This window comes from Giraffa tippelskirchi, chromosome 10 (genome assembly GCF_054371585.1).
Source record: "Giraffa tippelskirchi isolate mGirTip1 chromosome 10, T2T-mGirTip1v1.2.pri, whole genome shotgun sequence".
Lineage (NCBI taxonomy): Eukaryota > Metazoa > Chordata > Mammalia > Artiodactyla > Giraffidae > Giraffa > Giraffa tippelskirchi.
Genome location: NC_137284.1, coordinates 66,271,212 through 66,283,420, shown reverse-complemented (window position 1 = coordinate 66,283,420; position 12,209 = coordinate 66,271,212). Strand labels below are relative to the sequence as shown.

At 36.9% G+C, this 12,209-nt stretch overlaps 2 protein-coding genes across 2 annotated transcripts in view; one reads left to right on the top strand and one right to left on the bottom strand.

The window, feature by feature from the left end:
• The window catches only part of COXFA4 (cytochrome c oxidase associated subunit FA4), a 298,091-nt gene that overhangs the window by 38,236 nt on the left and 247,646 nt on the right, over positions 1 to 12,209 (top strand). The window contains exon 4 of the mRNA XM_081535365.1: positions 33 to 119. Within this exon, the coding sequence (XP_081391491.1) occupies positions 33 to 119 (87 nt within the window). The remainder of the gene's footprint in view (positions 1 to 32; positions 120 to 12,209) is intronic.
• On the bottom strand, positions 1,423 to 3,054 carry LOC145524014 (small ribosomal subunit protein eS24-like). Its single transcript, XM_081535367.1, has 2 exons — positions 1,598 to 3,054; positions 1,423 to 1,506 (listed from the first exon to the last, which is right to left on the bottom strand). Exons 1-2 carry the CDS (start codon positions 1,802 to 1,804, stop codon positions 1,423 to 1,425), a joined length of 291 nt encoding a protein of 96 aa, XP_081391493.1. The 5' UTR covers positions 1,805 to 3,054.

The following is a 12,209-nucleotide window of genomic DNA, read 5'->3' as shown; positions in this document are numbered from 1 at the left end:
TCTTCACTCTCCACTCATCTTTTCCTTTTTAGATCTTGACATCTGACTTCAAGCTTCCTCTGACAGTGGCCCATGCATTGAAGGCCTCCTCATCCCATCGCTTCTTATGTATTGCACAGGTTTGCTGCCCCTTAACTCTACCCTGCATGAATGTTTACCTTTCTGGGCTTTGGAGTAAATTATTTAGGAAGGCAGGAAGAATACTAGGTTGCCATTTTAAATAGAATGGTCAGGAAACATCTTGCTAAGAAGATTACATTTGAGGTATGGTTTGAAGTTGGTGAGAGAGTGAGTCCTGTGGGTATTTGGAGAAGAGTATTCCAGACAGAGGCAGTAACATGTGCAAAGGCCCCAAGGCACAAAGATATCCTGTGAGTTAAAGGCAAGGAGGCCACCATCACTGAAGCAAATGAGCAAAGGAGAGATTGATAAATCAAGTCAGAGAGGTATCAGGAGGCCAGATTCTGTAGGACTTTGTGGACCAATGCACAGTTTTGGCTCTTCTCTAAGTGAGCTGGAGTGCCATAGGAGGGCTTTAAGCAAGAGAGCAATGAATTTGACTTTGGTTTTAAAGGGTGACATTGGTTCCTATGTTGAGAATAAACTGTGTGTATGTGAATGGTGATGAGGGGGTGGAGGGAGAAGGAAGTTGAAAGCAAAGAAAACAGCCAAAAATACTCTTAGGATGATGAGAAGAGAAATTAGCTATGGAGGTTGTGCAAAGTGGTCAGACTCTGGATATATTTTGAAGGGAAAGCTGATGGGATTTGTCATGGGTTAGATATAGAGCTTTGTATAAAAGATATATAGATAAAAAATACTTAATTACTGAAATGTAGGCTTAAGGGAGTCAGAGATGAGAGTTGGACTATAAAGAAAGCTGAGCGCCGAAGAATTGATGCTTTTGATCTGTGGTATTTGAGGAGACTCTTGAGAGTCACTTGGACTGCAAGGAGATCCAACCAGTCCATCCTAAAGGAGATCAGTCCTGAGTGTTCATTGGAAGAACTGATGTTGAAGCTGAAACTCCAATACTTTGGCAACCCGATGTGAAGAGCTGACTCATTTGAAAAGACCCTGATGCTGGGAAAGATTGAAGGCAGGAGGAGAAGGAGACGACAGAGGATGAGATGTTGGATGGCATGACCAACTCAGTGGGCATGAGTTTGGGTAAACTCCAGGAGTTGGTGATGGACAGGGAGGCCTGGTGTGCTGTCGTCCATGGGGCTGCAGAGTCGGACACGACTGAGCAACTGAACTGAACTGTACTGAAAAGGTCTTAGTTTATTCTCTCTTTCATGAAAAATCTGTAAAATCACCACAGATATGGTCACTGCAGAATCTTTTCTCCTTCTTTTTGCCAGCACCAACACTGGCCTTTGCAGTCCCCCTGACTTTCTGCATTCTGTTCTTGCATTTCTTTCACTGTTTTCTTGAGGTCTTTTTCTTCTCATACAGGCCATGTCTTGCAAGCCCATGTTTGGGCTCATTCTTCTTTGCATAATCCTACTACTACTACTACTAAGTCGCTTCAGTCGTGTCCGAAGTACACGACTGTGCTTCAGTCTGTGCGACCCCAGAGACGGCAGCCCATTGCATAATCCAAGGAATGGTAAATCATGCCAAAGCCAGTTGTCTTGCCACCACCAAAATGGGTTCTGAATCCAAATACGAAGATGACATTTGGTGTGGTCTTGTACATTTTGGCCAGTTTTTCCCGAATTTCTGTTTTAGGTACTGTTGCCTTTCCAGGGTGAAGAACATCGATGACCATTTGTTTCCGCTGAAGCAGTTGGTTGGTCATGAACTTCCTGGTTCAGATAGTTACTGTTTCTCTCATGATGGCAGCTGATCTTCAAGCAGCCAGGGAGGAAAAGAACGGAGTCAGAGATTTTTGTTTTTGATCAGTTTTTCTTACTGTTATAGCCCCAACTCCTAGAACTATACTTGGCATGTATCAAATATTCAACAAATAATTGTTGAATGAAAAAAAAAAGTAAACAGGAATCCTAGTCTTCATACTTTTTGAGGAATTTGCATCTTTTCCTTTCATGGGGCGTGTGGAAATTACCACTAAAAATTATTGGGAAACCTGTATTTAGTCAACTGATAAAATGTGATATGAGTACAATGAAAAGGACTCAAGAGGGCCAATGAAATTATACTTTCAAATACTTACTGTTACTAAAAATATCTTCTAGAAACCAAAACAAGGAAAACTGAAATGTTCTGACTGTGTTCAGTAGTTCACTTCAGGGTAACAGTTTTCACTTACTATGCATATGTGATTTATTGTGCACATGGATGAGTGGCAAGAAATTTACTACCTACAGTGAGGAAGAACCAAACGTAGAGTAGGATTTGCTTGAAATAATAAAATAAGAGCACATATGATGATCATTTTTATTATAATAGATCGTCCCTTTTTTTGAACCAGAGAAAGCAGCACATTTAGAGCAAGCATGCTGGAAAATGTACATGACCTGCAGTATGTCTCATTTATCCCACACCCACAGTGCAGATTGGTACAAATTTTCTAGAAGGATATTGACAGTATATACATTGGAAATCTTAAACATCTGTGATAGCTGACACCACGATTCCTACTCCATATCCCCCTTAGGGTTGTTTACATACATGGATTGGCCTATTTCACCAACCTGGCTACACAAAAGATCACATTTATTTTAAAAAATTTACATAATTCATGTAAATTTGTCAAGATTCCACAGACTGAAAGTAGTGGAACATCTGGTCACTCACTTTTGAAGTTGTTCCCATATACATTGTTGAAAAATTTAGTGGGCTTAATTGGCCAAAAGGATTGTCTTTCCCAGGGATGCTCTAGGCAGAAGGGCAACCAAAGAGTGTGACTTACCCTCTGGTTTATCTTGCCACTAACATTTTATTCCACCCACATTCCTATTATCCATGTCCTTGGCTATGATAATGGCATTATCATCAGTATGATGACAGGCACAGGCCACAAAAGTTCTGTTTGGAGATCTAACTCTCTTAGTCTTAGAGCCAAGCATGAGTGACCCACTATTTAGTTACCCACAGATGCAGCTTTTATGATTATAAAATGTTATAAAATGCTTATAGATAATATAAAAACTAACCACCAATTAACCTTTCAGATCATTTCTTTCTGTTTTTGGGTTCTTGCTGTAATTCTTCTTTTTTTATGTTTAGCTATTGCACTTAATATTGTATGTTTTTTGTACTTTTGGTTTGTATAAAAAAAATTTTACATAGTCACAATATATAACATTATGTTACCGAATTTATCTAAGTAATCCCCGTTTGTTGGAATTTAAGTTGCTTTTTGGTCACTTTTTCCATTTTATGTGTTCCTAATGCTGGGATTTCAGTTGAACAGGTGAGGGCATTAAAGAGTTGGACTTTTGAAAGGAACCATTGACGGGCATCAGATTGGAGCAAATAAACTGATATATAAGAGAATTTATTGCATGTATAGATAACTAGCCCCATTATAGCTCTAACTTTAAACTGTGTTCTGACTCAGGCCTGGAGGGGGAGGAATCACAGGGTGGTGGCTCCAGTTATACATCAGTTTTTTTTTTTCCCCTGGGTTGTATTTGCATGATGCTGAAACAACCCCACTGAGTAATTAAATTCAACAAAAATATGCCTTTCTTGTTTCAAATCCTGTCATGCTACTACTGGCTACTAGAGGGCAGCAGAAACCAGGAACTGACAGGAAAGGCAATAACTTGAATAGACTGAAGAGGCTCTGCCCAGACCTGAGAACCATCTGTTCAGGGTTGAGACAGAAGATCGGGTTCAAAGAGTCTGCATTAAAGGCCTCTTCAGTTACTTGAGAAGAAAACAAAATAAAGGAATAACAAGAGTGCTAAAAAGGTTAGATATTTAGCAGACACTTACCTTAAACGTTTTGGAGGATTGAAACAAACAGATGGAGATTAGCAGGAATCACCAAGGGTAAGCCAAAAGCCACAGGTGACCAGGTTACTCATTCGAAGGAGAGAGTAGAGTTAAAGCTGTGGTAAGGTTTGAGGTGCAGGGATCAGGGAAGCAAGACATTTGAACAGAACTGGGGATGTCGGAGGGCTATGACAACATGGCATCATCTGAGCAGACCCTCCACCGAAGAGTCACAGGCGAGGGCAGCAACTGAGCAAATGTTAAGGCATAACAACCTTGACAGGTTTGGAAGCTAGAGAAAGCGATAACATGTTAATAAAATGGTTTCTAACTTATGGTAGTAGAAAGAACATTGGGCAGGACCTGAGATCTGGATTTAAGATCTAACCATCAACTAGCTATAGGACTATAAAAGAGTGTCTTACATTTCTTTGGCTTCTGGGTTATCATGGACAAACTGGGGGGTTGGACTGGATGAATTCTACGATACCTAAGATATTTGAAATTCTAGGGATGAATTGACTGATCATCAAAACCATCACCCAGTTACACTGTGTAGGTAGGCTGAGATAACAGTCCAGCATTCATCTTTCCTTAGTCTCTACAAGCTGTCCTCACGCAGCTAGCCAGACTGTTACAGTCCCACTGTTTTTCATTTGTACTTCTGTGTAGATAGAAGCCAGATTACTTGATGTTTCATACTGTGTACTTGTGTAAAAGAAAGAAGGACCAAGCTTTCCCAGGATTTGATGATCCTGTTTCAAATACACTGGTGTGTGTCTTTGGGAAATCTTAAAAACAAAACAAACTGCAAAAGAATACACGTAAACTCACTGTTGCAGTTCAAACTCTGTAGTTGCTGACACTTTGTGTTTGAGTTAGGGCGACTTTAAAGGATCTTATGATATTTTAGACTTTTCTAATCAGAGCTTATATTTTTGAATTCTAAAGTACTAGATAATGATGAACACATTGTCAAAATGTTCATCATTTCCTTAAATGTCACTGTAGGATTACAAACAACATTTTTAGTTTTAAATCTTTTAAATTTATTTGTAATCTTGTTTAAAATGGGCATTATTGCCATTTGAACTTTATACATTTATAGAAAAATTTAGTAAGTAGATAATTCTAAAGAGGCTGGTTTATAGTTGTTAGACTATAACCATTCTTGAAAATATACTCTTGTGAATAGACATGGAAGAATGTGGACATTTAAAATTTTCAAACAACTTTAAGTCTGCTTTAAATAAAATCTGATCTGCTTTTCATCTAATTTATATAAAGAATTCAAAAATATTAAAAATGATGCATAGTTATATTGATTTTTGTAGCAGGTAGATATCATAGACATTGTCTGGTACGAGTGGTTCTTGACCTTTTCACTGCTAAAGGCTCTTTTAATTAATTTTTCTCCAGTGATTCAACATTTTGAAATATTTTGTCTTTTTCCTCACCAAGAGCACTCCTTAAATGATAATTAGGTTTTTCATTTTAAATTAATCTGAACACATATAACTACTGATCTCTTTAGCATGAGTTCGGCAATGACACCATCCTGAGATAATGAAATTCTACCATGTAAAAAGATTCTAGTATTTAGTGCACACTTACTGTGAGAAAATACATTAATTCTGTTATAGTTTTGAAATTTTGAAAATAGTTCCAGAACCCCGGGGAACTACTTCTTTTCCCTACCTCTCTCAGTTTACAGATATGTAACTCAGTCAGTTGTTTAGTCATGCTGATACAAGTCCAGTGCTCTACCTACAATACTGAGTGTTCCCTTTTCTTTAGGATTAATCATTACAGTTTATGGTAATGAATGTAGTTAAGTTCATACTTATCACAAAAAAGTGAATCTAGAAATTTGGGTTGGTTGATATTCTTTCTTTCTTTTTTTCTTAGATAACAAACTGAACAAATCTAAATTTAGGAGGCATCCCAGATAGCAGATTTAAGGAACTAAATTCTAGACATTTCTTGGAATGTAAGTTCCAAAATATTGTCCCTTACTATTGTTTTTCCCTTTGGAATCCTTCAAGAGTTGAGATATTATTTTGTTTTGGCAGCATGTTGATGTGGCTAATTTCAGTACTTAAAATTTATTGCATACTAACTTAGTTGCAAAATAGAAAATCTTTAAATCCTGACCCCATAGAAGCCAAACAATGACACTGTGTTTGTAAGTGTGTGTCTTTGTATTTGCTGATTACAGAATCAGCCTTCCTTTTCCTGTCCATAAACATGTAACACATGTATAGTTTTCTAGAAGTAAGAATGAAGACTGAGTACTCCTGAAATACCAAACTATAGGTTACCTATAACTACTCAAGAAACTAGCTCGAACTCTTCCTCTCTCCCTCTCTCTCTATATATATATGGCTAAAGCTATCTCTTGCATTTGCTTCTGTGATGCCTTAGAAGTCCTCTATTAATCTTTTTTTCTTAATGAGAATATGCAAATATGCCATCTTGGAGGGTTAAGACGATGGTTTATTATCAGTAAGCCAAATCAACCTGAACTATTTTGTTAACTAATAGAGAATAAGGATGAGAAATAGGAAAAATTAATTTGGAAGAGTGGTAAGGACAATGGAATTTAGAATGTTCAAGTGACAGGCAATAAGAGCCAGAGTTACTATGAATGTGCCAGGAGCCTGTAGTTGAAATCAAAGAATAAGTGAATTTTGTCTTATTCTTAATTTTAAGTTAATAATATACACAGAATTTGTGTTTAGAAGAAAATCAAGCTTTTAAGAACATATTTGAAAAATGCCATATTTTTGTACCTGTTTCTGACACTAATGTAGCATTGGGACCCTCACAGACTTTACTTTTAATATGCAGTCATCAGTAGAATAAAATGAAAACTGTGTATATATTTAAAGATAATTAAAAAAATGACTCCAGTCTTATACATGAAAAAATGCATTTTATTTGTATTTTTACTTGCCTCCAGAGAACACTTAGAGAAGGGCATTTCTAGAAACAGGATTAAATATTTTGGCTAAAACAGTTAGAACTTTTCAATGGCAACTATTGAAAAAAACACTCAGAACTCCTTGGGGACAGACCATTGCATGGTTTTATAAAGTCTTGTGGCTCATACTTGCATGGTTTATTAGTGACAAAATCTGGCCTTGAGTCAGATTTTCTGCTCCTCTTGATATGCTCAATCCATAAAGTAGGACCTTCTGTGCAACTGAAAGTAAACCTAAATTAAGAATGTTTTAGTTTCTCTGTTTAATAATAATAGGTACCACTTTTCATGAAAGTTCTGTCATGAGCCAGGTGTTTACAAATCTTTACAGCCATCCTGTCAGGTGTTAATGACTAACACTGAGAGGTGGAAATAGTACAGAGGTTAGGAATGCTGGTTATGTATCACGTGGAATAGTGCCTGTCACCTATCTGGATTTGAATTCCACACTTTTGCTTAATGGCTGAGTGACCTTCATTTCTCCATCTTCACAATCTAGATAAGTAGTTGTTGTTTTTGTTGTTCAGTCACTAAGTCGTGTCCGACTCCTTGCTACCTCATGGCCTGCAGCACTCTGGGCTTCTCTGTCCTCCACTGTCTCCCAGAGTTTGCTCAGATTCATGTCCATTGAGTTGGTGATGCTATCTAACCATCTCATTCTCTGCTGCCCCTTTCTCCTTTTGCCTTCAATCTTTCCAGCATCAGGGTCTCTTCCAATGATAAATAGTACCTATCCTATAATGTTGCTGTAAGTGAGAAAGAGGAGAGCAGCGCCTGAGAGTCAGGAGCTGGCCCAGCTCTATCAGCTAGGGCTTGGCATTCTAGAAGCTAGCTTGACACTGGCAGCTAGGTTGTGGCATTTTGCCTGATGAACATAAACAGGTTTGTCTGTGCGTGCTCAATTGCTTAGTCATGCTTGACTCTTTGTGACCCCATGGACTGTAGCCCTCCAGGCTCCTCTGTCTATGGGGTTTCTTCAGGCAAGAATACTAGAGTGGGTTGCCATGCCCTTCTCCAGGGAATCTTCCCAACCCAGGGATCAAACCTGCATCTCCTGCATTGGCAGGCAGATTGTTTACCACTGAACCACCTGGGGACCTAAACAAGTTCACAGACCATCAGTGGCAGACAAGGCCACTCTGTGATTGTGAGGAATCAAGAGAAAAACAAGACTACTGTATTATCATGTCTGAATACAGACAAAAACAAAACATTGCCCAAACCACAAAAATGACCAAGTGTCCCCCTATCCTGGCTAAAATGAATGACTGTAGCCTCTTTACCAAACTAGCCTTACTCTTCCTGACTAGAAGATAAGAATGATTAAGATACTAATTATAGAATTACCTTCACTTTCTGATCATATCAAATACAAAGCTATTTTCCACTTTCTAGAACTTTCCCTAAATTACTAACACAGTCCTGAATCCTAGTCCTTTCTAACACCCACTAGCTGAGGTGCCTCACAGTTCTTCCTGATACAGGGTCTACCTCATTGTCACAAGTCAATAAAACCAACCTCGTTTGACCAAAGGTATGTTCTTGGTGGTTCTGGGCTAGAGGCCATTGACGTGAGGAATGAAGGAGTTAATCCACATAAAGAGCTTAAAATAGTGCCTGGCTCCAAGTAATTGTTTAATGAATATTATCTATATAGTGTTTTATAATTTTGTAGATAGTGATATGGAAACTCAGAGAGGGCCCAAAGCTGGGAGAACGTGGTGTTGTATTTGCAGTTCAGATTTATTATGCTCCAGAGCCTATGTTTTCACTACACCATAGTACTACACTTTGACTCATCACCATTGCTTCCCTGTCAGGGGGTGCCTTTATTGGCTCTTGGGATTCTAATTTTGTCTTGATCTATGGCTTCCCTGGTAGCTCAGAGGGTAAAGTGTCTGCCTGCAATACGGAAGACCTGGGCTCGATCCCTGGGTCGGGAAGATCCCCTGGAGAAGGAAATGGCGACACACTCCAGTATTCTTGCCTGAAGAATCCCATGGATGGAGGAGCCTGGTTGGCTACAGTCCATGGTGTTGCAAAGAGTCGGACATGACTGAGCGACTTCACTTACACAAGTTTAAATAAAAATTCTTTTCCTTTAAACAGCATTAAAAATTAACTGTTAATCCTTTTCATTTATGTAGCAGCTTGTTAGGTGAAAGACCTTCAGATTTTCTTTCTTTTACTACAACTTTAGTCTTTTGATCATGACAAAATTCTCTTTTATCCTTTGAAGTCTCATTGACTGAAAAGACTGTGGTAACTTAGATCTTTTGCAAAATAAGGTAGCTGGGAGACAAGAATGGCAACAGTCCCAAGCTAGCACCAGGGTGCAGAAGACTGAAGATGAGAGCCCAAGCATTAACCTTCAATGAAACCATCCAGCCAGCTGCTAACATGATAAGGGACTAATGTCAGGGAGCTTCACAAAAAGACAACACTGACAGCCAGAGCATGTTTGACCTCCATAGCCTAAGCTAAAGAGAGGTTAATAATAAATTGAACCATTGATCTAGGTGCCTTTTGCATCCACTCATTTTCTAGTTTATCATTCTTAGAATTTCTATGTGTTCTGAGGTGGATGAAGTGAGGTCTTATGTATGTATTTGCTTTATTGAAACACTTCTAAATGAGTTCTTCCTAAACTGTATGTTTTGGAAATTCTGGTATTCTAGGAGATATTCGTTATGTTGTTTATAAAAGACAACCTAAGGGTCAATTTTTGGTATTATTCTAATTGAGTCTACTTGAAGATTCACAGAGGCATATTAAAAGATGTTAAAAATGAAATAAAATATCTGTTTAATTTTATGTCAGCCATTTTCCAAATTCATTTAAATTTAAGATTGTTTTCTTAGAACATAATACCACCACCACCATCACCACCACCACCATCATCATCACAGTTAACACTCATGGAGTGCTTACCATACACTAGACACTGTTCTCAGTGCTTTGTATATATTAACTCATTGCCTCAACCATTTTGTTATTGCTGGAGAGGTTGAGGTATAGAGCAGTGAAGTGACCTATTCAAGGTGACACATCTAGTAAAACAAAGCAGAAATTCCTTTAACTGCTCGTGTCTAAGGAGAAAAAGTGAGAAGTTCTTTTTTGACCTGAGGGAACAAAGAGAAAAGTACTAGATTTATTCAAGTATTCTGTCAACATTTGTTGAGAAACTAGTATGCGCCCTGAGAAACTGGTATAAACAAAAGCTGTTCAAAGTACTGGAGATACAGCATTGAGTAAGACAGACAGGATCCTAATTCTTATGGAGTTTACATTGTAGTGGGAATAAATAGGTAATAACAAATAAGCACATAAATAAACAAACAAAAAAAACAGGTAGTGATAAATGTTATGATGTAAACAAAACAGTAGTCTGAGTATGGATTAAGATTAACTTAATTATTCTTGAAAGTTCATTGCAATGTCTTATTTAATAACTTCATCTGACTAACTAAAGCAGAATAACCAGCTTAATCATAGCCTTTTAATAATAGTCTTACCGATTTATTGATAAGGTATGTTTTTGCTCATTGGGAAGGTCATCAAAGAAGTATTTTTATATTCTTTATATTCTTAAAGAAGTGTTTCCCAAAATGGGATCAATGAAGTACTAGTTCCCAGGAATTTTAATAGTTGTGTATGTATGAAAATATTTTTGTGGTCAAGAAGTTTGAAACAAGTTTCTAGCAACATCAGTTACCCAGAGTCTCCAACACATCAATGATTTTTTTCTGCAAAGATGTAGTGTACAATATTTTAAACTTATTTGACCATGGAACTTTCTCTTGTGGCAGCCTCTCATGAGAGTTGTGTTATGTGGAACCCACTTTGAAATGTATTCCTTTAGAGCTATCTCTCTTTCTTTTTTTAGCACAGCACATTTGTGGTGCTACTGTGTTGCCATAATTATTAGCTCACTTAAAAGAAGTTTTGATCTTTTGCATTGACTTAGAGTAATTCCTTATTAAATTCTCCTTTGTTGTTAGAATTCAGATCTAAGAGAAATAGTATTTCATAGAAAAGTGCTATTCTTTCATATTCTGAAGTCTTGTTAATTCTGTTTGCTGGAATTTGGGTTAGTGGGACTAAATATTCTGATTTTTCTCCCATGCTTGTTTTATTTTTATGGTTCAATCTTTCTTGATCAACATGTGCTACAGTTGGGATCTATTGGGCACTGTGTGCTGTGTGTTCTTTCTCTATCAATAAGAAAAAGAGAGTCCGCCTTTCTATCTCTGTAATATCACATGAATAGAACATAAAGAGAAATAAAGTTTTGCCTAAATGTACAGTGAAAAATGTCACCAATATATACAATTCTCAAGGGCAAAAATTATTACCAGTTTCTTGTACATTCTCCTAGAGATATTATGTATAATATATCACACATATTTGTAGTATTTACACTCACATACATTTTCACTCATATCACACATATAAAACTTCCTTTTGTGAACACAATGTAACAAATGTAATAGCAAACCATTCTACCGCACCCCTCTTTAGTCACATTGCAATTTATTTTGGGAATGTTTCTATATCAGTTTGTAGAGATCTACATCATTAACAAAAAAGAAAAAAGGAACTAAAGCTTTTGCAACATACTCCATTATATATATTGTTAAATTTATCTGTTTATATTCACTGTATGGATTGTTATAGTTTAACTAGTCTTCATTTCATAGACATTTAGGTGATCTTTAAATAATTGTGTAAAACAAAATAACTCCTTAAATATTAGTCTTGTAATGGGGTAAATTTTGCCTTGATGTTATTATATTGATAACTTTGAGGTTTCTAAATTAATGTTTTACCATTTAAAAAGATTTTCTACTTGTTATTTGGTTTGGTATAAAAAAGTTTGCAGATTTCCAGAACACTGAAATTTGAAAACTTGTGCTGAAAACAGTAGGCTTATAAAAACCTGACTGGTTTCCTGTATTAAAATTCTTTCAAATTTTTATCCTTACCAATATCGTATGTTTTCACATTTATTACATCATAATATTAGCTACATATTTCCTCCCCCAAATTCTATTTTAAAAGCTTTTAAGCTTTTCATTTTTGGATTTAAGACCCAGGACTCGTCTGCATGGATTATTGTTCTGAAGTGCAGTACCACTGTGTGTTTGGTTGAATTCTTTCTATATAAACAAGTCATGAATAATATAAATGAGCTTAGATTGGATCAGATACAATGAGGGTTGAAGAGTGATGGTTGATGTAAACAAGTAAAGTGATTAGTATTGTTCTTGCTGCAAGATAAATTACATTATATCATGCATTAAAACAATGGATTGTC

Excerpts from the sequence above, each read along its gene's own strand:
- LOC145524014 (XM_081535367.1), bottom strand. The coding sequence starts at position 1,804 with ATGACCAACCAACTGCTTCAGCGGAAACAAATGGTCATCGATGTTCTT. Across the intron at positions 1,507-1,597 it reads TTTACCATTCCTTGGATTAT|GATTATGCAAAGAAGAATGA; the intron begins GCAATGGGCTGC and ends TAGTAGTAGTAG.